The sequence below is a fragment of the Myodes glareolus genome, chromosome 7 (assembly GCF_982192425.1).
Source record: "Myodes glareolus chromosome 7, mMyoGla1.1, whole genome shotgun sequence".
Lineage (NCBI taxonomy): Eukaryota > Metazoa > Chordata > Mammalia > Rodentia > Cricetidae > Myodes > Myodes glareolus.
In genome coordinates this window covers 93,526,960-93,552,734 of record NC_142032.1, presented here as the reverse complement: position 1 = coordinate 93,552,734, position 25,775 = coordinate 93,526,960, and the positions used below count along the sequence as shown (strand labels likewise).

Here is a 25,775-nt window from a genome sequence, read left to right as displayed (position 1 = left end):
CTTAGGAAGTTTCAGTCTTAAACATAATTTTAAAAACTTCTAAAATTTAGGCATTTCACAAAATGATATCCATTCTTTAATATTGCCTACATGCCCCTTTTTAATTTTCTACTCTGATTCTCTGCTTACATTGCAACATAGTAATATAGGCTCAAGCTTCAAAATGAGTTAAAACGTTAGAAAAAAATGACGTTCATAACCATCAGCACCACCATGTGAAGGTATAAGACTATTTTTATTATTGTGCGTTTATACAAAGAACATAAAACCATTTAGAGAGTAAATAAGAGTATAAACATAACAGAAATTAATGTGAAAATTAAAACATTATACTAACAAAGAAATACTGATTGTGATAATTTGGGGTTCCACCTCAGCCATGTCAGAGTCCTTTGTTGGTGTCACAACAACAAGGTGGCAGGGTGCCAGAATCTACATAGATGCTACACTCCTCACAGTGCGGGAGGGTACGAGACTCATCAGTAACGGGTTTGGCCTGGATGATCTTTTCTTTAGTGTTCTTCCTTGATTCAATGCAGCTTTCGACATCTCCACGATTTGTGGATCTTAGAAAAGACACACACAAAAATGAGCTTGGAATTGTCCTTTCCAGTGAATTCTACAGTCATGAGTGCTGTATGGGAAAGTCCGGGGCTGAAGCCCATCACACATGTGACACCAGCCTTGGGGTGAAGCTCTCTGCTCCGTCCCTATCTTCCCCTCTCCTACAGTTGCTATGCATGTGAACCCAGGTTGCCCAGGTTCAAGCAAGGGAGAGTGACTTGCACCCCAGTGGCTGCTACAGGCCCATGAGACCTGGGAATGCTGAAGATGGTGCTAGAGTTGGCTGGGCTCAGCTCTTATGTCCACAATCTAAGTCCCGAGAAAGGGACACCATTACTGCTGACAGCCTGCCTCTCCCAAACTTCAGACATGTCTCGTCTGACTTCCATCCCTGTCAGCTGTCCTCCATGGAGTCTCTATTCTCTTGACCCATTTCACTTTTCCCACAGCCATTGACAATGAATCAGGGGACATGTGAGCTCCCCAGTGAGTGGGCAGAGGTCGCTATAGGAATTCTCTGTGTGAGTAGGAGACAGCTCATGCCCAAGGCATCCTATGTGGATTCCCCAGGCTACCGTGTCAGAGAGGGAAAGGGTGCTCAGCCAGGGGCCTGTTAAACACCTGAACGCACACTCCCTGGTGACGGAAATCAATGCTGGTACATGCGTGCTTTTGCACGTGGGCAAACACACACACACACACACACACACACACACACGCACGCACACACGCAGTCCAGGCTGAGAACAGTGGACTTTTAAGTTCTCAGCTCCAAGTTAAAAGGAAGTTTCTGTGCCTATCTGCCCACATCCTCTCAAACCTGACAGTGGCCCTTGACTTTCCCTACAAGAAGCCACTGTAGTACGAAATGAGCCTGCTCCCGCAGAAGGCCCAGTGTCCCATTGCAGAGGTGTTTTCACTGCTCCTCATGGGACTTACATGACTTCCTTGTCTTTACAGATAAGACGATAAGCAAAAAATAACAGTATGAAGATAATAGCCAACAGGCTGCAGACAACGCTGAAAAGAATAGTTACACTCCACGCTGACATCTTCCACACCTGGAAGAGAAGATCGGGCAGAGGTGGCTTCACTCCCAAATTCAGCACCCACTTGGCCACTGCTGCCCCATGTCCCATCACCCAGTGAAGAAGAAAGGTACCAAACATGGATCTTCACGTGTGTAAGTAGAAGGAACTCTATCCAGGCAGCTCCACGCTGGCCTCAGGTGGGTAAGAGAGTTTATTTGTGGTTGAAAAGGGATTTGAGCCAGGAGGTAGTGGCACATGACTTTAATCCCAGCATTCGGGAGGCAGAAGCAGGCGGATCTCTGAGTTTAAGGTCAGCCTGGTCTACAGAGCTAGTTTCCAGGACAGGCTCCAAAGCTACACAGGGAAACCCTTTCTCAAAAAGCAAAAAAACAAAAAACAAAAAACAAAAAAACAAAAAACCAAAACCAATAACAACAAAAGAGACTTGAGTGTAAAATTCAGATACCAGGAGCTGAGGGTGACAGGAGAAAGTAATTACTTCTCAGAGGCAGTGAAGGACCCTGAGCGAATGAAAAGCCTGCCCTGGAGCTTCCCACACCTTCCCAACTGTGCTTCCTGAGTCAGAACTTCCTCCACCAAGTACACTGGGCAGACCTATTTTAAGGACTGAAGGAATGACCCTTCAAAATGTTATTGCCCTAAACTGCTGAGAAAAAAGAACTATGTTAAAAGCAGGTTTTTTTGAGGGGTGGGAGACCCCCACAAACCAAGTAGGTTATTCTATCTCAGGGTTAAAAAGATTCTGAAGGTGTCCAGCCCAGCTCTTGCTGAGCCTGAAACAGGCTTGCTCAGACCATGAACCAGGTTTCTCAGGAGTTTCTTGTGCCTCATTCTGTCTTTTGGCAGGCTATGTGTCTCCCTGCTAAACACTTAACCCTCCCACCAAGTCCCCTTTTCCTGGACTTAGTGTAACAAATGAAACTGGGGAGCAGCAATTCCAGAGACTACAGAAAGCAATATGACTACAAAGCATACTTACCAAAGTTAAGATGTCTAGCACTGAATTAACGACAATTATTTAAAGCACGCGCACGCACGTGCGTGCACACACGTGAGCGCACACACCTCAAAATAGAAGGAAAAAGTTTCTGATAGAGGCTGCTTCAGAAACCTGCAGTTTCTCAAACCTCTGATTTGAGAAAAGGATCTAAACAACTCTCTTAGAGCAGTTCAGAGACTGACCAACGTGCTCCACCGAGAGAGGGCTAAGGTCTGCCAGGGCTGCTAGAAATTACCACCAGCTCCAAGCCAACCTCTGTGACATCAGCTTACAGCCCCCTTCATCACAATGCTGAATTCTGTCCCACCTCTAGGCAGATTTTAGCTTCAAGAAATATATTTTGTATCATTTAAAGTCTAACAGTTGAGAGTCTGCCAATCAGAACCTGGTCAACTGTTTCAATTATTTAAACAGAATCATGGATTGATGTTTTAAACACCCTTGACATTATAAGCTACAGGTGTTTGGCTGTGTCCACTTGTCCAGTGAAATGAGGTGAAGCTGTCCACTAGGATTCAAGCACACACTCAGCGACACCGGCAGGGTCTCACACCTCATGGTTAAATAGCCGCAAAACCAGAAAGTTAAAGAGAATCCCTATTTGAGTCAGGTTTCTATTGTATGATTCTTTTTCTTGTCAGTTTTTTCTCAGGCTTCATCTTTTTATAGTTTAAAATATAAGATAACCTAAGAGAAAGATCCATCCCTCCTACTGAGATTACTCTTGTTTGAGGCTTTGTTCAGAAGCCAGATTTCTTACCAGGAACAGAAGCATTTCTCTGATGAGCAAGTTCAATTTTCATCTGAATCAGATTAACTGAGTCCCTTCCTTTGAGCCTAACATTGTACCTGTCACCTAGGATCATAGATATCCCAGTATGCATCTTGACTGGAAGTAAAAATTATATGTAGTTTAAGAAATATGTGTGTGTGTGTGTGTAATTTTTAAATTATATTAAAAATTCCAAGACCATGTCTGAGACTCAAGGCAACCTATTAATTTTCAATCTGTAAAATTAAAAATATATTTAAACTGCATCTTTCCCACTTTCAGACTGGGCATCCAGGAGGTCACAACTCTGCAGCTAGCCCGCCCCTAACTCCAGGACAGATGGTAATGACCATTTTAGGGTCTTACTGCTGCCGGTGAGCCATGGTTCTCTATTTACCTATCTATGTGGGTGTGCTGGCTCTCTCTCCTGACTTCAACTCTCTAATTGACCTCTGTAGAGCTGTTGATTTTCAGTTTGTTCAGCTTCTTGTTGTGAGCATGGTGATGACTTACATTCTTCACATATTTGGAGGAGACACCTAAAGCCGTAGATTCATTTCTACCCACTCTTCCCTTTTTTGGGATAGCTTCAGTTGGCCCATCTCCATCTGTGGATTCTTCCTTCTGCCTGTTCACACTTGAAATGGAGCTCGGCCGGTGACACTTTCATTTTGTTTATTGTAGTTTCCAACTCTGTAATCTCTACCAACCTCTTCATGGTAGTTTTCTTTTTATTAATATTCTTTATGATAACCCTATACTTTTTCTTAGTTCCTTAGACATGGCTTTCTTTGAACATATTTTAAAGTGGATGAATTAAATCTTTGTTTAAGTAGGGCTGAAGTCTGGGCCTTTTCGATTAGCATTTTGGTTGATTGCTCTGTCTTTTATGAGTTTTATTTTATCATGCTATATTGACATTTTGAAAACTAAATATTTTAAATGGTGTTTTTGAAAGCGAGTCTTCCATCTCCCAAGACTGCTGTTGCTGCTTGTCACAGTCTGGTAGCTTCTTGGGTGACTTTCCCCAACCGATTCTCTAACATCTGTGTCCTTTGTTGTGTATAGACACTGATTTGCCCAGAGGCAGTTAATAATTAGGCAAAGATTTCTTGAAATTCCTGGGAACAAGAACAACAACCAAATCTTCCAGTCTTTGCTGAGGGGTTCAGGGTACCTGTGGGCTACGCCTGCAACACTGAGCCAAACAGCTGAGAACTATGTCTCTGGCCTCTCCTCCTTGGGAAGAACCTCCAATATCCTCCAGATGCAGTGCCTTAGGGCAAGCTCATACTCTTCTAGGTGTGTTTCTAGTTCTCTCAGGCACACAGCTTTAAATGGTATACAGTCTTCTAGACTCCCAGGAATACGTCAGTGCTTTCCAAAACCATATAATTTGGGAATCTATGTGTCAGGTTCAAATGAAACTCCATTTTCCCAAATTTCCAAAAGACAGAATGTGGACAAATGGCTACCTGTGGTCCCTCGTAGAATATTAAAACCCTTGCTGGCCTCCAGGCTCCCTCGGGATCACAAGGACCTGTTACACATTTCAAAGTCAATGCTAGCATCCCAGCCCTTCTCACCTCCTCCCCTACCCTGACCTCCCCCAGCCCACAGACGTCCCTCCCCACAGATACTCATGCTCCTTATGACTCTGCTGTTCTGTCTATGCTCACTCTGTTTTTCTCCGTCTCTCTACCTTCCTCCTTTCCCTCGCTCTGTTCTCCCATGTTCTCCCTCTCTCCCTGTTCCTGTTCCTCTTTCAGTTCTGCTCTTCTGCTTCTCTCCTGCCCAGGTCCAGTCTGTTGGCCATGTTCAGTCGACTTCTTTCTCCCTCTGCTCTGGATTCTTCAAGATGCTTCTGGCTGCTGCCTCTCTTACCTACAATAAAACCTTCTCCTTAATCGTAGCACAGAGTGGTCGTGTCATTAGTTTATATACTGGGAAAAACTGTCTCTCAGTTTTTCCTTTAGTTTTATTTTGTCAACCAGCTAGAATCATCTGAGAAGAGAGAACGCCAGTGGAGAAAGTGCCTCCATCACATTGGCCCGTAGGCAAGCCTGTAGGGGCATAATCTCAATTAATGATTGATGTGGGAGAACCCATCCCACTGTGGACTGCACCACCAATGGACATGTGGTTTTGGGCTTCATAAAAGAGCAAGCTGAATGAGCCATGGGAAACAAGTTAGTAAGAAGTTTTCTTCCGTGACCTCTGCTTCAGTTCCTGCCTCCAAGTTTCTGCCTTGAGTTCCTTCGTGACCTTCCCTTGATGGGTTCTAATCTATAAACTAAGGAAATGTTTTTCTCTCTCAAGTTGCCTTTAATCAATTTTTTATCACAGCAACAGAAAGCAAACTAGCACAGTAGCCAGGGTTTTTGTTGTTGTCAGGTTTATAGCACCAGGCATAAATTCCCTCTTGTGCAAGAGACCTCAACTCCAATGAGAAAGCAGTTGGTTACCTCCCTCCCTCCCAATAACGGTCATGCCACTATTGCTCCAGCAGACACTTCTTGCCTGGCAGGTTAGTATTGTAGTATACAGAGGTCATTGATCTCTTTCCTACCCCACAGGCCTACAAAACAGCTTCTGGAACTTGCAAGCTAACCAACAGGCGAAAAGTTTCCCTGTCAGTTTCAACTTGGTTTCTCTCTGTCCAGAAAACCAGAGCATCCAAATCATCTTCTCCTACTTCCAGTAAGTGGAGGCTTCAAGGTCTCAAGGGGGTGTTGACTATAACCAAGTTGGGGTGGGAGATGAGTTCCCTGTAGAGGGAACTCAGCTGCCTCCAGAAACGAAGGGGTCCCCATGATGATGATAATGGTGATGATGATGATGATAGTTATGGCTTCTGGCCATCAATGAAGGCTGGCAATCAAAAATCTGAGTCACATAGGTGCTGTGAGGCCAGTGCTAAAGGTCCAAACACAAGGAGCTTGCCGATGTCAGTCAGCTAGAGCACAGAACCGTCCAGGTTGGTACTCAGCTAGTCTAGTTCTAGACCTTTAAATCTTAAACTCTGGTCCCAACCTCTGATCTACATTAGAACTATCACAGAAGCTTCCCAAAACCCAGTCCTAGACTGCATACTATACAGTTCGATCACAGTCTCCAGTTTTGAAGTTTTATTTTAAAAACAGCATACATTTCTCCATTTTGTACTGCCCTCACTATGCCATGCTAAGATCCTAGACTCCGTGTACTACAAAGTCTTGGAACTTCATAAGATCTGCTTTAATTGATTTCTCAGCACCTCTCTGTAAAAGGTGAAACCCAATTCAGTAGATAAGAAAGTTCAGAGAAACCACTCTCGGCACCAGGGCCACCAAATAACAGATGAAGGAAGGGGACAGAATCCCAGCATCCTGGCTCTGGGGCCCCTGTTCTTACCCCCACTTTAATGGTTCTCACTCTGTAGCTGCCAGAATCACCAAGAGGGCTCATCAAAGTCACATGCTGGACCATGTTGGGGTCCTTACTCCCTAATTTAAATAATATGGGTGGAGCCTGAAAATCTGCACAGGAAACAGATTCTCAAGTGACTCTGATGCTGCTGTTCCAGCCACCATACTTGGAGAACCAGGGTTCTACATGGCAGAAGAAGAAGTGGCTGACCTTCAGTCCAATGCAAAGAAGGCAAACTCACTGCCTTTCTGAGTCAGCAGAGCTATAAGAAGGCTCCACCCCTCCCCATATTTGATCTTTAAAGAGAAAGAGCAGAACTGTGGTAAGAGCAAAGCTCAGAGGAAGAAAACAATGCTCATTGGGCAAATTCTTGTGAACAAAGCCTGTGGTAGTTGCTTCATGCTAGGAATACCAAAACCAAAAAGAAAAACCTCACATAAAAGTTAAAAATACACTGTGATGGTCTTTTTACAGAAGAGAAAGCAAGGTCAGATTTCTGGTCCTAAGCTATAGGGCAGGGAGTAGCTGAAGGTTGGAGGAGCTCATCTTCCCTGGGCTGTGATACTGGCTCAAAGCCATCTTGGACATAGCTCCTCTGTGGGCATTGGGAAAGAATCTGACAGCATGGGCAGAAAATAGAAACCCTGGGCTGCTGAGTTCAGTGCAAGGCACTGGACAGTCCTTCAGGTTGAGCATACATATGGTGGGGAAGAAGGGAAAGCTGGAGTAGGCTTCTGGGATGAAGCCTACTTGATCATGGTGAACGATGTTTCTGATGTGTTCTTGGATTTGGTTTGCCAGTATTTTATTGAGTATTTTTCATCAATGTCCATGAAGGAGATTGATCTGTAATTCTCTTTCTTAGTTGTGTCTTTGTGGGGTTTGGGTATCAGAGTAACTGTAGCCTCATTAAAAGAGTTTGGCAATGTTCCTTCTATTTTTCCGTGTGGAACAATTTGAGGAGTATTGGTATTAGTTCTTTGAAATTCTGGTACAATTCTGTGCTGAAATCATCTGGTCCTGGGCTTTTTTTGGTTGGGGGGCTTTTGATGACTGTTTCTATATCTTTATGGGTTATAGATTTATTTAATTTGTTTCTCCTGTCTTGATTTAACTTTAGTATATCATACTTATCCAGAAAATTGTCCATTTCCTTTAAATTTTCCAATTTTGTGGAGTACAGGTTTTTGAAGTATAACCTGATAATTCTCTGAATTTCCTCAGTGTCTGTTGTTATGTCCCCCTTTTCTTTTCTGATTTTATTAATTTGGATATTCGCTCTCGCTCTCTCTCGCTCTCTCTCTCTCTCTCTCTCTCTCGCTCTCTCTCTCTCTGTGCCTTTTGGTTAGTTTGGATAAAGGTTGTCAATCTTGATGATTTTCTCAAAGAACCAACTCTTTATTTCACTGATTCTTCGTATTGTTTTCTTTGTCTCTATTTTATTGACTTCAGTCCTCAATTTGATTATTTCCCACCATCTACTCCTTCTGGGTGAGTTTGCTTCTTTTTGTCCTAGAGTTTTCAGGTGTTCTGCTAATTCACTGGAGTAGGGTTTTCCCAGCTTCTTTTTGTAGGCACTTAGTACTGTGAACTTTCCTCTTAGCACTGCTTTCATTGTATCCCATAAGTTTGGGTATGTTGTGTGGTCAGTTTCACTTAATTTTAAGAAATCTTCAATTTCTTTTTTATTTCTTTCTTGACCCAGTGGCAATTCACTTGAGCACTGTTCAATTTCCATGTGTTTGTGGGCTTTCTGGAATTAGTGTTGCTGTTGAATTCTAACTTTAAGCCATGGTGATCTGATAAAATACATGGGGCTATTCCAATTTTTTTTTAATATCTGTGGAGGTTTTCTTTGTTACTAAGTATGTGGTCAGTTTTTGAGAAGGTTCCATCAGGTACTGAGAAGAAGGTATATTCTTTTGTGTTTAGGTGGAATGTTCTATAGATGTCTGTTAAGTCCATTGGAGACATAACATCTGTTAGTTCCCTTCTTTCTCTGTTAAGTTTCTGTTGGCAGACCTGTCCAGTGATGAGAGTAGGGTGTTGAAGTCTCCCACTATTAGCATGTGGGGCTTAATGTGTGATTTTAGCTTTAGTAATGTTTCTTTTGCAAATGCGGGTGCCCTTTTATTTGAGTATATATTTCAGAATTGAGATTTCCTCTTGAAAGAGGAATCTAGACACGAGGCGGAGACAAGGAGACATGGAGGAAGCAGGATGGGAGGTACATGACAGAGCATTATGGATAGGAATGGGTTAATTTAAGTCATAAAGCAGTTAAAAACAAGCCTAAGCTAAGACCAAGCTTTTGTAATTAATAAGTCTCCATGTCGCTATTTGGGAGCTGGCCAGCAGGATGGAGAAAGACTTGTTATATACAATGTTCAACATTGGGGCATGTATTTCCACATTCGTCCTGAGAAAGCTTTAACAAAAACGTTTGAAACTCACAAACAAGGAACCAGATGTGGATCCCTAGTCCCGCAGTCTCTCAGGGCAGCTGGTGCTCGGCAATGTACAGAGATACGGCCCCTGACCCCTGCCTGTCAGAGTCACACAGTAGCTGACCTGACTGTTTAAGGTTTGTCTTGTAGTCAGAGACCACTGCAGGTTCATAGTAAATCTGTCCTTTAAACAGATTTTTAAAAAAAAAAAAGAGTATAAACAGTCATAGAAAAATGAAATAGCTTAAAAGAATTAAGTAAAGTCTTTAAAGAGAGAGTAAAGTTATATTTAAAAAGCCACATGAAGATGGGAAATACATAGGGTATCTGGATCCTATATGGTACTTTTAGATTTTTAAATGCTAATGTACAAAAACAATAGCTACTGAGAGACATTGGATTATTGAAACTGCTAAATTAAACCAACCTATTATTTTTTAAATGTCTTAACTTCAAAATGGGAGTCAGACAATATGTTGCATTGGAGAAGAGGTTATGCCTTTGTTTCTACCAGAAATTAAAAGTTTTGGTTCTGTTCAAAATTAATGAAGGAAAGATTTGATTGGGGGAGACCTCCTGAAAATCTGAGGCTACAGACATAAAAAAACAAAAAGAAACCAAGAAAAACTACAAGACAGGTGATGGAAATGCTGATCCCACTGTAAGGGAACAGCTCTGAGACTGACTGAGACACAATAAATACTGCTGTTTGCTACAGAGCCCTCATGACTTTTTATTATATGTCATCCTTTCATATGGCATGGATAGGGCTTTGTTATACAGTCCAAATGGACTCATAAAGTTGACAAATGCCTTTTACCTGATCAAACATAGAATAGAAAATCATCTTTAACTGACTTATATAAACTGCACATTCCATTCTTGTGTTAATGCAGATATATATACATTACCTTTAAAAGTTTGTGTATTTTCAGAAAGAAAAAAAGACCAAGCACCAATAAAGAAGACAATAATACAGGTGATTCAGTCTCTCAGAATGCCTCTGTTGCAGTTTCCTCAAAAATATACATTTGAAACATAGCCCAGCCTCACACTCTACTTTAGCTGCGTCTTCAGATAAGCCTTAACTGTCTCATTACACAGAGCTTGGACAACAAATGAAACAGCTAGTCTCCTAAGACTTGACCATTATCTCAGTTTTTTCAGGGTTCCTTAAAGATGACAGTGCCCCCAGACAACAGGAAGCAGTCTAGAGAACACAAAGTCCACATTTCCAAGAGGTGGGTGGGGTGGCTGGTTTTTGGTCTTTCATTGGGTTATGGATATTTATTATCACTTAGGGGGGAGATTACAAGTTGTTATTGATAATGGTCAAGAAAAAAGCTGAATAAAAGTTAGAATCAGGGAACTTTTTCTGAAAAAAAAAGGAGGGATATAGTATAGAAATTATGAGATAAATGGGTGGATTGTTGAGTCTACTTTTGAACAATCATTAGTCTCAAATATTTTACATTGGTATAAATTTGTGTATATTGATGCAAATTTAAGGTTATTTTTGTTATACTGTATATATGTTTCTACTCTTGTTTAAGGTATTATATCTTTTTAGCTTATTTTAAAATGTAAAGCAAATTCCTAGTCCTTAGGATAATTAAGAAATACAGGTTAGCATGCAGTGGTGGCTCACTTGAAAGGCAGAGGCAGGCAGATCTCTGTGAGTTTGAGGCTAGCCTTGTCTACAAAGTAAATTCCAGGACATCCAGGACTGTTACACAGAGAAACCCTGTCTTGAAAAAACAAAAAGAAAAAAAAAATATAAGTTAGTAGTTAGTCGTATAACAATCAAATTTGTGGCCATGTTAGGTATGTTTTCAAGGTCAAATGGAGATACATTTTAGATAGACAGATGGTCTTCAAACACTTCAGAGACCTATAGACTATGGCATTTAAGATGTTTTAATAACCTAAGGCTTTTCATGACAGTGAGACATGTCTGATCCTGGCAGCACCAATTTACTTCAAAAAAAGGATGATGGGCATCAAAGAACCTCCATATGGAGTTTGCTTTTATTGTGACAAAGTTAGTTATTGGGAAAGAAACTGCCTTTGCCTCAGCTGCTGACAATATGCTTTCCAAACTGGACAAGCAGGGCACAAAAGAAAGTGACTGCCAAACTTTGCCAAGACAAGGTAGAACTGTAAACTCCTGGTCCAAAACTCCTGCTTTACAAAAGTGTGTTGGATATTATAGGACTGTAGGCCGAAGGTGGGTGTCCCATTGTTGCAGAGGACCTTGGGTGACTGTCCAGGTAGTCGTGTCTCTATCATTTCTTTTAGTTTTGGGAGTTGCTTACTTTACACTTCCTCTTTACTCAGGTAATATTATAACCTTCCTGTGTCCTTGATGGAATTGAAGACTAGATAGTTACAGTTACCAAATTCAGAAAAGAAGCCCACAAAAGAGGTGCAAAGTACATAGGGTTGAGACACATAAAAGCTTAAGTTGGTCATCTAAGAAAATGTTTTAAGGTCTAAAAAGATAGTTTGTGTTTAGCAATATAAGTTAGGATAAAAAGCAAAATAGGACAAAACTTTGGAGTCACCGAGATAGGATAAATAATGGTATATTGTTTATAAATTTGCCAAATATAGATAGACTAGACACTGTAAATGTAATTTAGGGGGCATTGATTTTTTTTGAAACAGGGTTTCTCTGTATAGACTAGACATTGTAAATGTAATTTTTTGAGGAGGGTTGGTTTTTTTGAAACAGAGTTTTTCTGTATAGCTTTGGAACCCATCCTGGAACTTGCTCTGTAGTTCAGGCTGTCCTCAAACTAACAGAAATCCACCTGCTTCTGCCTCCCGAGTGCTTGGATTAAAGGCGTGTACCACCACCACCCTGTGTAAATGTAATTTTTACCTGATAATTGTTCTTATTATATACAGTTTTACTATGATAGAGTTAAAAATCTTTCCTTTTTATTTAAGCCAAAAGGGAGAAATATGGAATATTTGTACACTGTGTGAAGGTGTATTGCTATGATTAGTGTAATAAAATGTTAAATGGTCAATAGCGAGGCAGGAGGTATAAGCAGGACTTCTGGACACAGAGAGGAAATAGAAAGAAGAATAAATCTAGATGGGGGGCTGCAGAAGGGGAGGAACGAGGCATGGAGGAAGCAGGATGGGTGGTACGTGACAGAGCATAGATTAATAGCAACGGGTGCTAGTTAAAAACAAGCCAAAGGCCCAGCTTTCATAATTAATAAATTTCCATGTCATTATTTGGGAGCTGGCTGGCAGGACAGAGAAGGACTCCTTACAGGAAAATGTTTTGGTTATTATAACCTGCTGAAACAAAATTCCCATGTAAAAGTCTTAAGTTTCGGTATTTAGAATATATTTAGAGGCAGAATCATTGACAATGTAATTATATTAAAATAAGGTCATTAAGGTGACTCCTTATCCACCATAGTGATGTCGTACTAAGCAGACGGAGGAAGATCTTTGACACACAGAGGGAATGACAGTATGAACACACAGACAGAAAACAGACGCAGACAGGCCAAGAAAAAACACCTCAGGGGGGGAAAAAAACCTGTCCTTCCAGTATCTTGGCCTTTACCTCTCAGCAGCTGAGAGAAAATGAATTTTTGTTAAGTCCCCCAGCACGAGGTACAGTGTCAGTTATTACTTTAAGTCATAGCAAACTACGCACAACTTCTCAAACCTTCTTAACAATGTGTACAAACTGCCCAAAATATTTTTCCCTTTGTGTGCTGATGCTTAAAATATCTAATTGAAGAAGTAAAGTATTGTTTAAAATGAGCTGTTCCTTATGACTTTGAATATTTAGATATTGTGTCCAAATATGAAGTAGCTTGTTTTCCAGGTTGACTAATTGTGGATTTAACATGGCCACCGACTACACGCCAGCAACAGAGGACAGCCCTCACAAAGCACATTTCATATTCTCATGGTTACCAAGCATGCTTGTTGCTTTACCCTGACCTGGGACACACAGGCCCAACGTGGAACTCAGAACTTTTGTTATTGTTTTCATTGTTTATTTGTTTTGTTGTAAATCAGGTCTCACCGTTTAGCCCTGGCTGATCCAGAACTCTATATGTAGACCAGGCTAGCTGCCAGCTCACAGAGAGCCCCCTGTCTCTGCCTCCTCAGAGCCAGGATTGAAGGCATGTGCCACCACATCTAGAGGAACTCAGCATTTTGTGAACAGACATTGCTCAGTCAAGCTAACTGAGACAAAATCTTTGAAATCGCTCAGAAACTGGATCCACAGCTTGAACATATCTGACCTAACCAGTATCAGCCACAGTCAGGGAAGAACAAGAAGCTGGCTGCACTGTGTCAGGAGCTGTGCCTTAGGTCACACTTGCCAGGACTGTGGCAGCTGGTCCTCTGCCTACCACTGCTTTCCGCAGCTGCTAGCTGACTGCCCTGTCTTCATGCCATCTGTTCATGAAGTTCCTCTGGACTTGGACCCTCTCCTGCTCACGTTCCACTCTCTCTCTAGATCATCTCAGCCAATTGTGTTATCTGTCTCGTTCTGGTTTGGGTTCTTTGAGACAGTGCTTCACTGTGTAGCTCTGGATGTCCTGGTACTTGCTCTGGAGACCAGGCTGATCTTGAGCTCAGAGATCCCCTGCCTCTGCCACCATCTATATGCCAGCAGCTCTCGGGTTTACTTTTCTAAGCCAGGAACTTGTCATTAGCATTTCAGATCTTCATATCCAAATGCCTATCTGCTATGCGTCTTTGACTGTCTCAGAGACAGTGAGAAAGACGCTACTAATATATGATCTATGTACCTTGCCCCAGAGTCGTCCTCCACTTACCTTTCCTAAATAAAGAAAAGACACCCCATCTTCTCAGCACTCATGCAGAAGTCGGAATGTCTTCTTGGCATGATGATTTTTCAGTGACCCCCTATATCCAGTGCCCTGGGAAGTCCTAATACTCAAAATGCCAACCGCTGGATCAGTGGATAGACTGAGATGCATCTTAAACCCACTCACTTCTCCACTACCTTACAGCTTTTCTTAGCAGTGTGTCATGCCACTGGGATGGGTAATTCCTAAGCAATCTAAGTCTACCTTCTTTCACTTTCCAAGGTATTTTCAAATTCACAGAACAATCTAAAGCCACGGAGTCAAATTTTTCATTCTTTTTCTCTCACTGATAAATGCATATCTTTTAAAACTTTTCACGAAGCAATGGTGGCGCACACCTTTAATCACAGCACTTGGGAGGCAGAGGCAGGCAGATTTCAGTGAGTCTGAGGCCAGCCTAGTCTACCAAGTGAGTTCCAGGACAGACAGTATTGTTACACTGAGAAACCCTGTCTCAAAAAAATGAAACAAAGGGGCCAAAGATATGGCTCAGTGATTAAGGCTGCCTGCTCTTCCAAAGGTCCTGCGTTCAATTCCCAGTAACCCCATGGTGGCTCACAACCACCTGTAATGAGGTCTGGTGCCTTTTTCTGACCTGCAGGCATGTATGCAGGCAGAACACTGAATACTTAAAACAACAACAACAAAACTTTTCAGTCACACTGTATCTAAGACAAAAACCCAAAGGGAGGCGGGAGGGCTAGAAGTGGCTCAAAGGTTACAGCTGTGTACTGCTCTTGTAGAAGAACAACCCAGCATCCACGTACTGCAACTGCCTGTAACTCCAGTTCCAGGGCATCCACGATCTTCTTCTGTCCTCCACGGGCACTTGAACACATGTGGCATACACTCACACATACACTTAAATAAATCTGGAGGGGGTGGGAGGAGGCACCCATAGCAGAGCTGTTGTTCTCAGACACAGAAAAACAACCATTCAAAACCATTTGTGCGCTAGTGAGATGGCTCAGGAGGTAAAAGCCCATGAAGCTCAACCTGACATCTATGGTTGATTCCTAGAACACTTGATGAAAGAAAGAAGAGACTCCTAGAGGTGTCTGCCGTCCTCTACACACAACAGTAACACTAAATACAATTTTTAAATTAAAAATCTTGCAAGAGTGTTTAAGTGAGTTCAGGAAAGGATGGCTTCATCAAATGTATACTCACCAGAGTTTCCAGGTTTAAAACTGGTCAGTTCATGGTGGGAAAAGAGCCATTTTCTCACATGGTTCCAAATAATCTTCTATCTCCAAACTTCCAAAATTAAAGTCAGCAAATAAATTGTTCTGTCTGAGAATCAGTATCATAGGAGAACTGCTAACTATTTTCCCCTTTGGAGATGCTAGCTGATTAGACGTTGTCCTGTATGGTTTATTTCAGAGCACAGAGTATTTTGCATTCCCTGCTGTGGGACATCAGCACCGATCGATGCCATAACCTTTGTTCCACACGGCCGAAGCCCAGCATGCCAGAAATCGGTAAGCTCACCCACTCTCCACTCATGCTCTGGGTTCCAGTCTCGTGGCTTTCTTCTGGATTCATGAGCTCCCCTTTCTAGTACACACCCACCCCACGCAAATCACACTAACTTTCCTATTAATTATTACTTCTTCCAAATCTCAATCTAAATAAAGTTCCCCTCTTAGCGAACCACTGAGCTCTCCACTATCAGTTAGGATATCTCTGGTTACCAGTAAAGAAAGACCAAACATCTAACAGTGACTTTTGTATCCTGGAGGTTTTGGGACATGCAGAGTAACAGCCACCACCCACCACTCTGTGTGTGTGTGTGTGTGTGTTTGGTTTTGGTTTTTTGATACAGAGTTTCTCTGTAGCTTTGCAGCCTGTCCTGGAACTAGCTCTTATAGACCAGGCTGTCCTCAAACTCACAGAGATCCTCCTGCCTCTGCCTCCCGAGTGCTGGGATTAAAGGTGAGTGCCAACCACTGCCTGGCAGTGTGTGTATTTTTATATGATTTGTCATGTAATAAATGAATGTATTGTACTGCCCAAAACAGTACTCATCACCTGTATGTGAGGACACTTGAAATATGACTCATCCAAGTGGAGGACTGAATTTTAATTCTAATTCATCGAAAGTATGGAAAAATGAGGTATGTGACTCCTTTTCCAACTATAAATGTTAGAAAATATAAATATTGACCCAAATAAAGTAAAACAACTAAGTTAAGTATTCTTATTGACTAACTCTTACATATTAATTTAACCCATTTCTATTAATCTGTGTATCACCACGTGGCTGTGGCTTACCGGCTAACGTTTCAGCATGTCTGACTCCGGTAGAGGCTCCCTGGTATCTCTCTGACTCTGCCCTTCTTCCTCCCAGCATTCAGCTTAATTTTCCCCACCTACCTAACTTCTGCCCTGATATAGTCCAAAGCAGTTTCTTTATTCATTAACCAATAAAAGCAACACATAGACAGAAGGACCTCCCACACCATTTCCCCTTTTCTGTTTAAACAAAAGGAAGGCTTTAATTTTAACATAGTAAAATTGCATATAACAAAACAGTTATTAAGCAAGAAATACAGTTACAATATTTATACCTACTTCCTATCTATTCTTCAACTCCATCAAAGACTTCAGAAGGATATAATATTACCTAAGTAAACAGGAAGTGCATTGTAAGCTACTTCCAGAACTCTAGAACTGACAGAGACCTCTCGCTGCCTGAACAGTCACCCAGTGTTCTTCTGTATTACTGAAGCATCCATCTTCAGTCTACAGCCCCATAGTATCCAGCAGGCTTTTCCACGAAGCAGGACATTTCAAAGACAGTTCCACCTATATTGGCAATTTTTCAGTCACTTTTTTCTCTGTCCTGCAGAATGTCTGGCAGACTCTTTCATGAAGTAGGAACCCCAAAGGATCATCCCACCCTTTAGTCATTTCTCTGCAGGTCCTACATGTCCAGTTCATTAAGCAGTCCAGGAAAGAGCAGTTTTTTGCCCAGATGGCTAAGCAACTCCATAAGGAGCCTCTTCAATGCCATCTTCCTCTTGAAGTAACTGGTGTTGCCAGGAGTAGACATGTCTCACTGCCATGAAAAGTCCTAAGTTCTTAAGCATTTTAAATGTCATATTCTGAAGGTCTCTGAAAGATTTGAAAAATACCTATCTAACTGAAATATATCTCTATACATCTAGAAAATCTAACTAACATGACTACAAGCTTGACTATTATAGATAATTATCTATTACCCTATATTTTTTAATTATACATTACATTCTTAAATGAGCTACACAAACATGGTACGTTAATCAAGAGCAGAAATATACATATAACAAAATTGACCTTAAATTTGTATCAATAAACCAAGATCCATTACAATGCAAATTATCCATCTCTACGCCAGTGATGCATACCTTTAATCCCAGCAGTCAAGGCAGAGGCAGGCAGCTCTCTGTGAGTTCAAGGCCAGCCTGGTCTACAAGAGCTAGTTCTAGGACAGGCTCCAAAGCTACAGAGAAACCCTGCCTCAAAAACAAACAAACAAACAAACAAACAAATGTATCACTAAAATTAATTTTATCTGGCTTTTATGTTTTAATGTGGCAGTTAAAATTTTTAAGTTATGATAGGTATGGTGGCACATACCTTTAATCCAAGCATTGGGAAGTCAGAGCCAGACAGATCTCTGTGAGTTTGAGACCAACCTGATCTACACTGTGAGCTACAGGTCATTCAAGGCTACACAGTGAGACCTTGCCTAAAAAAACTTTCTTTTAATTACGTATGTAGTTAGCACTATATTTATATTGGTAAACACTGATCCAAACATTTATGAAAACGGAAACTGCTCTTTTGTTCCTGGCCAGCCTATACTCCATTCCAGGCTATTTTGGAACTCTTTTGTACACCAACACATTTAAATAGTTTACACAACCATTAACTCAAAACATAAATTTAATACAATTTCTCCACAAGGGTTTTAAGGGAGTTGAGAGGAAAAACATAGATGAATCGGGTTTTTTGTTTGCTTGTTTGTTTTGTTTTTCAAGACAGGGTTTCTCTATAGCTCTTGCAGCCTGCCCTGGAACTAGCTCTTGTAGACCAGGCTGGCCTCGAACACAGGAGAATCACAGAGATCCACCTGCCTCTGCCTCTTGAGAGCTGGGATTAAAGGCGGTCACCACCGTGCCCAGCTAAACTGGCACTTTTTACTCGCTTATTTATTTGAGATTCTTCCCTTATTTACTTTATTGTCCCAAACACAGAAAACTAATTTAATACTCTTCTATCATGAAATCATTAGTTAAAATGTTTTCTTTCAAGTTCTATAATTTTATTATTTAGGTTTAATCAAATTCTTCTGATTTTATTTAAGTCAAATCTAGTGGTTCCTTTTAATTGTGCTTCCAAAGAAATATAAGTACATAAAGAAATATATAAAAGCCAGGTGCCCAAGCTCATGTTTATCACCGCACCAATCAGAAGGCTGAGGTCAGGGGTTTCAGGTCAGCCTGTGGTACAGAGTGAGACCCTTTCTCAAAAAATAAAACAGAGCCGGCAAGATGGTTCAGCAGGTAAAGCTGCCTGGCACCAACACTGACGACCTGAGTTCGATTCCCAGGACTAGCAAGACTAGGAAAAGAAAATTGACTCCCACAAGGTGTCTCCTGACCGCCATTCGCCAAACATTCGGTCGCATGTCCCCATATAAAAATAAATAATGCAACAAATAAAAATAATTCGTGTTTTATCACCATAACTTCGGAATTCACCGAGCATGTCTGTTTAAACTAGTCACAAAGATATCACCAGTGTGGCTTGCCTAACGAGCTGCAGAAGGACAACACGACTGCAGCACTGATAAACGATTGAGTTGCTCCCTGAGAAACTTAGGGGTCCCGGCGAGGGCCCGCCCACGTGCTAGTTCGTCATCAGAGGCCCTTCCCCGCCGCGGGGCGTGGCTTTGCCTTCCACGCTCTTCTCCCCTCGGCGCGGGCCTGTGCTGACCTCCGTTCGGGTCACTCTCGGGCTGACGCCGAGCTCCCGAACGCGTTCGGGTCACCGACAACCCCAACCTCAGAAAGATCAGTCTTTCCAGAGGGGAACCAGCCGGAGCCGCGGGGCGGAGCTCGCGCAGGACACGCCCTCCCGATAGTGCTTCCGGGACAGGGGGCGGGGCCTCCGGAAGTGGTCGCTCGCAGTCAGAGGCTCGTTGTTTCAGCGGCCGACAGAGAGGGAGAAGCCGGAGCTTAGGCGACTCGGTGGGCTGTGAGGTGCGGTCACCTCTTCACGGCTGGAAGCCAGGACAGCGAGCTGCCGAGCGGCGGAGTGAGGAGCGCCCTCTTCCCGAGCTCGCCATGTCGCGGGGGTCTATCGAGATTCCCCTCCGGGATACTGACGAGGTGGGTGCCGAGTGTTGAGCGGGGGAGGGCTGTGAACTTGGACGATCCCAGCACCGACTTTGCTCCGCTTGGCGTCTGAGCGGAGAGCTCCCCGACCGCGGCTCCGTTCACCTGTTCGGCTTTCTGGCTGCAAGGACTTCGGGAAAGTTCGCCTGCAGCTTCTCGTTGTTGACAGTCCTCGGCTCGGCTGTCTTCCTAATTCCGGGGGGCAGGGGTGTGAGCACCGGGTAAATCTCACCGATCGCAGAGGGCGCTAGATGCCCCCCGGGTCTACCTGCTGCTCAAACTCGCAATCTTTTTTTTTTTTTTTAACCTCCCTGGGGATCTCAGAGGTCGCTCTTAGAGCCTTCGAAGAAGAGACTGTCTAGGCACACTGTTACACAGCTCGCTCTGCGAGATAAGGCCCCGAGATTTAGCCTCTCCGAGTGCTGAGTGGCCAAGACCACTCTCCACCGTGGGTGATGTGGTGATATGTGGTTTGTCTGAATAAAGCTTCACTGGATATTTCACACTTTAATATTTGATCGAGGTAGAATTTATTTCTAAAATCCAGTAGTCTTGGATATATATATATATATATATATATATATATATATATATATATATATATCCAGAACACTTTTCTTCTTGTTTTTGGTGCCCACATTTCAGGCACGTATATGACACACAACGCTGCCTCCGTAATTTGTGTTGGCATTCAACTTTGTCTGGCCTCTGGGGTCGCGTTTTTGAGATCCCAGACCTATGGCATCAGCACTTTATTGAATTATAGGTTATACAAGGTTTCATTTTGTTTTTGAATAAGCAAGTAGTTGGGAATTTTATAGTTTAGTGATGGGAGGACAACTAACAGGGTTTGTCTGCTTCGCTGTGCTTTCACCAAATCAGACTACAACCTATTTGCCATGTGTTCCTTAAATATGAACATGTATTAGTTCACCCCACTGAAAGTGAATATACACCCTTTGTAAAGTGTGTATTGATGAACATTCAAAAATCGTGAATTTTTAAAAAGGAGATAAAACATTTATTTTGTGTTTTAGGTCATTGAACTTGACTTCGATCAGTTACCGGAGGGAGATGAAGTTATCAGTATTTTGAAACAGGAACACACACAACTGCACATATGGATTGCTTTGGCGGTCAGTATTCATATAGCATATTATTTGTTGATTGGGAATATGTGATTTTGGTTTTCATGTACAGTAATAGCCGACATGATTAAATCAGATGAATTGTACATGATGAAATGATCTGTCTGAAAATCAGTGTTGCCAGACATGGTGGCATACAGCCCTAATTCCGGCACTGGGGAAGCAGAGGCAGGTCAGGCTCTAAGTTTGGGGCCAACCTGGTTGGTCTACAGAAAATGATGAAAGTTATACAGCTCCACTGATATATATTTTGTTTTGGTTTGGCTTGGTTTTGGTTTTGGGGGGTTTTTTGTTGTTGTTGTTGTTTTTCAAGACAGGGTTTCTCTGTAACTTTGGGGCCTCCTGGAACTTGCTCTGTAGGCCAGGCTGACCTTGAACTCTCAGAGTTTCACCTATCTGCCTCCCGAGAGCTACTGAGATTAAAGGCTGCACCACCACTGCCCGACTCCACTGGTAAATTAATGTCTGTTGATAAAGACAAGATTCATTTAAGGTAAATAGTTCTCTACATCAAGGTTTAATTACTTAGTGATGATTTGGGGAAGCTTAGCTTATGTATAGATAGATAGACTATGTAAGCATTGCTTTCCATAACTTTTCTTCTAAAAGATCTCGAAGGTAATTAGGCTCCAAGCTAATGCATAGGAGTGAAGTTTATCTCAGTCTTATGTTTGTTTGTTTGTCACATCTGTTGCTGCCTCCATAATACGAATGTTGCTGGAAATTTTCAACGAAATCCAAGCTGAAGATCCTTTCAAAGCTGTAGACTCTGCTCCCTAGCACCATGTTTCCTTTTTATGAGAAGTGGTATGAGATAAACTCTATACTCATTATTCCTAAACTGGGAAGCTACAAGTGGCTTTCATATAATGATATGTAAGAAGTTCCAAATATTACCTTGATGGTCAGAAAAATAAGTTTGGAATTGGGCATTTTTTTTAAGTATCTTGGAAATTGAACCTAGGTCCTTGCAAATGCTAGGCAAACACTCATCTACTAAGCTATATCCCCAGCCTTGTTTTTACCTTTTATTTTGAGACAGAGTCTTACTGAATTGACTAGACTGGCCTTGAACTTTTAGTCTTCCTGCTCAGTCTTTCATGTATTCATTTTAAATATATATATGCTTAGTGCATAGTATACATGTTAATGGATTTCTCTGAGATATCTCCATATATGAATATGTTGTATGTTGGTCATATCTACAACCCTCTTCCTTTCCTTGCTCTTCTAGTAATCCATCTACTTTGAGGTTATCCTCTTTCTTTTCTTTTTCTCTTCTCAATTCCAGCTTCACATACAAAAAAATCTGTATAATGCTTAACCTTTTATATGGCCTCTAGTTCCATTCATTTTTCTGAATATGACATGATTCATTCTGTATGGGCCAGATAACACTCTCTTATGGATGGTATATCTACCATTCATCTATTGATAGACATTTAGGCTGATTCCATAGATCCATGGATGTACTGGGAACTGGAGAGATGGCTCAGCAGTTAAGAGCACTGGCTGCTCTTCCAGAGGATCTGGGTTCGATTTCTAGCACCCACATGGCAGCTTACAACTGTCTGTAACTCCAGTTCCAGGAGAGCTAGTATCCTCACACAAATGTATATGCAGGCAAAACACCAATCCACATGAAATGAAAATAAATAAATTACTTTTTTTTTTTTTTGGATGTGCAGGTGGTGTTTATATATGCTACTTTATTACCTTTGAGATAGGACTAGAAATGGTATAGATGGTTCTTGCCAACATTGTTGTTGTTATTGAATATAGCTATTTTAACTAGGGTGAGATAGTATCTCCATATATAATTTTTAAAATTTAATTTTTTATTTTTTGGAGGTTTTGTTTTGCTTTTAAAGATTTATTCATGTTGTATGTGTATGAGTGTTTTACCTGCATGTATGCTTGTGTACCACATGTGTGCCTGATGCCCTCAGAGGCCAAAGGGGGTACTGGACCCTGTAGGGTATTGGGCCCTGTAGAACTGGAGGTATGGACAGTTGTTAGTTGCCATTCAGTTTGCTGGTAACCAAACCCAGGTCCCCTATAAGAGTAGCAAGTGCTCTTAACATCTTTCCATCCTCTGGTTTGTTTGCTGCTGTTGTTTAGGGTAATGCTATTGTTATTTGAGACAGAATCTCATATCGGCCAGGCTGGCCTCAAACCTGCTATTTGGCTGGCTTTGAACTCATGATTTTTCTTCCTCCACCTCCCAAGTGCTGGGATTGTAGGTTTGTGCCACCGTGCCCAGTTCACAGTGTACTTTTCATTATACACTTTCCTGGTGGCTAAAGATGCTGAACATTTTCTATGTACTTAATAGTTTGTACTAACCCTTCTGGAAAGTATCTGTCACAGTATTAGCCTGTTTATTGAGTGGCTTACTTATTCTTGTGTTTGTTTGTTTGTTTGTGGTTGTCTGAGTTCTTTATGTATTCTCGAGATGAATTCTCTGTTGTTAGACTGGCAAAGATTTTGTGTAAGCCATCTCCTTCACTCTGTTGACTCCTTTGCTGTGCAGACCATAATTTATCATAGTTCTTTCTGTCTGTCTGTGCTTTTGTTTCCTGAGACATCTGCTCAGAGTTTCTTCCCAGTGGGGTGCAGTGGCATAGTTCTAAATGCAGGTGTTTCAGGGTCTGAAGCAGGAGGGTTACATGTTTGAAGCTACTCTAGGCTACATATTGAGACTGTTTCCAAATAAAATACAATAAAAAGTGTCTTCCATTCTCATGTGGATACACAAAGAAGTAGCATTACTGGCAGACATTGCCTTTTTGGTAGAAGAGTCAAGTTTTTCTGTCACCTAGAGATTAAGCTATTAATCTTGTTATTAATTGGTAGAATTTGTTATTAATGGCATGTAGCTCCATGAAATAGATGCCTAGGGAGGTTACTCATCTGTCCCAAAGTTACTGGTAATTTTTGTTAGAACTAAAGCCAGAGCTCAAGTTGGTTATAGAGAAGTCTTTTGTAACATGCTAGGCAATTTATATCCCTAGCTAGGATTCTGTTTATTCTTTACTGTGGGAGTGAGGGTGGTATGTATGTTGTATGTGCGTGTTTGTATGTGGAGGTGGATGTATACATGAGGAGGCCAGAGGTCAATATTGGCTGTCTACATTTTTTGTTTGTTTCTTTTTTGTTTTGGAGACAGGTTTCACATAGCCCTGACTGGCCCAGAGCTTATATAGACCACCAGGCTGGCCTCAAACTCGTAGAGATCCATCTGCCCCTACCTCTCAGATGCTGGGATTAAATGTGTGAGCCACCACATCTGGCTCCACATTGTTTTGGTCTCACTAACCATGGAACTCCCCATTTCAGTTAGAGTGACTAGCCAAAAAGCTCCAGGACCTACCTGTCTCTGTTACTTCAGTGCTGGGGTTAAACTATTACTAGATGAGAAGCAGAAATATCTTTTGTGGTTTCAGTTTTAATAGCATTATTCAAGTCTAGTAGGCCTGTGATATACTATGTGTGAACTGTACCGTTTGGTATTAAGTCTGGGTGTACCTGTGACAGCAGTGAATGTGACCATCACCCCAGAGTTCTTTCTACAGTTCTTCTCCAGTCCCCTGTTTCCAGACTCCACCCAAGACCTCTTGAAGAGCAGCCAGGCTCTTAAACCCCTGAGCTGTCTCCAGCCCCACTAGTTGCATGTTTGTTGCTAAATATTTTTTAGAGTCTTAAGGAAGTGGATCACACAGTATGTATTTCTTTGGTGGACAGGCTTCTTTGAGTATAATTATTTTGAGATTTATCTATGTTGTGATAGCTGTTAGTGACTTACTCCTTTTCATCACAGAGATATACAACAGCTGGTTTGTTGACTTGTTGATCAATAGTTGGCTTCCAATTCTTGCTATTACAAATGAAGGTTCTGTAAATATTTTGTAGTTTTTGTGTGTAGACACATGTTTGGTGATATTAATTTCATCCTTTGCCTTTAGCTGGAATACTACAAGCAAGGGAAAACGGAAGAGTTCGTAAAGTTGCTGGAAGCAGCACGAATAGATGGCAACTTGGACTATCGAGACCATGAGAAAGACCAGATGACTTGCTTGGATACATTGGCAGCCTACTATGTGCAACAAGCTCGGAAAGAAAAGAACAAGGACAATAAGAAGGACCTTATCACACAAGCAACCTTGTTGTATACAATGGCTGATAAAATTATTATGTATGATCAGGTAAGTCAAATTTGTCTGAATTTATGAGAGCCCAAAATACCACATGAAAGCAAAATATGTGTGTAGCAGATTCTTTGTGAAAAGAATTTTTACTGAAATAACTGTTGATATAGTCAAGAAGGTTTTATTAAAATCAGAATTGTATTAGTCCTTATACTGTTAAATCTGGACAGATTTAGTATATATGTACATGTTGAATCCATAATCCCAGTGTTCTTAGGTGAGTTTCAAGCAGATTTTAAGAATTGTGACCTTTGTTTTTGTCATTGTTGCCAGCACAGATTTGCATCTCAGGGTAAACTTCTCATTTGTGCTTAGAGAGTCTTCATGGCAGCTCCACTGGCCACTAAGAGAGGAGTGCTGTGCTCTGCCCTCTGTGCCTGCTTGGCATTTGGTAAATTGTCTCTGGTCTAAATAAAGTCTGTATATTACAGAACCATTTGTTGGGAAGAGCCTGCTTCTGTCTACTCGAAGGTGACAAAATGGATCAGGCTGATGCACAGTTTCATTTCGTACTTAACCAGTCTCCAAACAATATTCCAGCCCTTCTTGGTGAGTGCTCTTCAGCAGGGACCTGAGGAATCTCTAGTTTGTTAGCGTTTGCCAGAGCGTGTGTGTGTGTGTGTGTGTGTGTGTGTGTGTGTGTGTGTGTGTGTTTTATATATATTAGATTATAATGTATGTATATGTGATAGATATATAGTAGGAATCTAGTTGGTCAGAATTTGTCAGAGCTTTTGTTTATAAATTATATATTATAAAATATGTACGTGTTTTTTATATATTGTAATATATTATGTTACATATATGCATATATATGTAAATATAATAAGCTAGTGTGTGTGTGTATGTCTATATAGAGTCCTAGTTAGTGTTTTATCAATTTAACACAAGATAGAGTCAAATGGGAAAAGGAAC

General features: G+C 41.5%; 1 protein-coding gene and 1 long non-coding RNA gene across 2 annotated transcripts in view; one reads left to right on the top strand and one right to left on the bottom strand.

The window, feature by feature from the left end:
- Positions 1-216: 216 nt before the first annotated feature.
- LOC125417128 (uncharacterized) lies at positions 217-2,806 on the bottom strand. The gene is made up of 3 exons (XR_007237055.3): positions 2,596-2,806; positions 1,504-1,625; positions 217-566 (listed from the first exon to the last, which is right to left on the bottom strand). It is a non-coding gene; the product is annotated as an uncharacterized LOC125417128 (long non-coding RNA).
- Positions 2,807-19,280: 16,474 nt separating this feature from the next.
- Positions 19,281-25,775, top strand: part of Ctr9 (CTR9 component of Paf1/RNA polymerase II complex) — a 28,411-nt gene continuing 21,916 nt past the window's right edge. The window contains exons 1-4 of the mRNA XM_087908563.1: positions 19,281-19,498; positions 20,542-20,640; positions 24,618-24,857; positions 25,292-25,409. Of these exons, the coding sequence (XP_087764689.1) occupies positions 19,454-19,498; positions 20,542-20,640; positions 24,618-24,857; positions 25,292-25,409 (502 nt within the window). The 5' untranslated portion in view covers positions 19,281-19,453. The remainder of the gene's footprint in view (positions 19,499-20,541; positions 20,641-24,617; positions 24,858-25,291; positions 25,410-25,775) is intronic.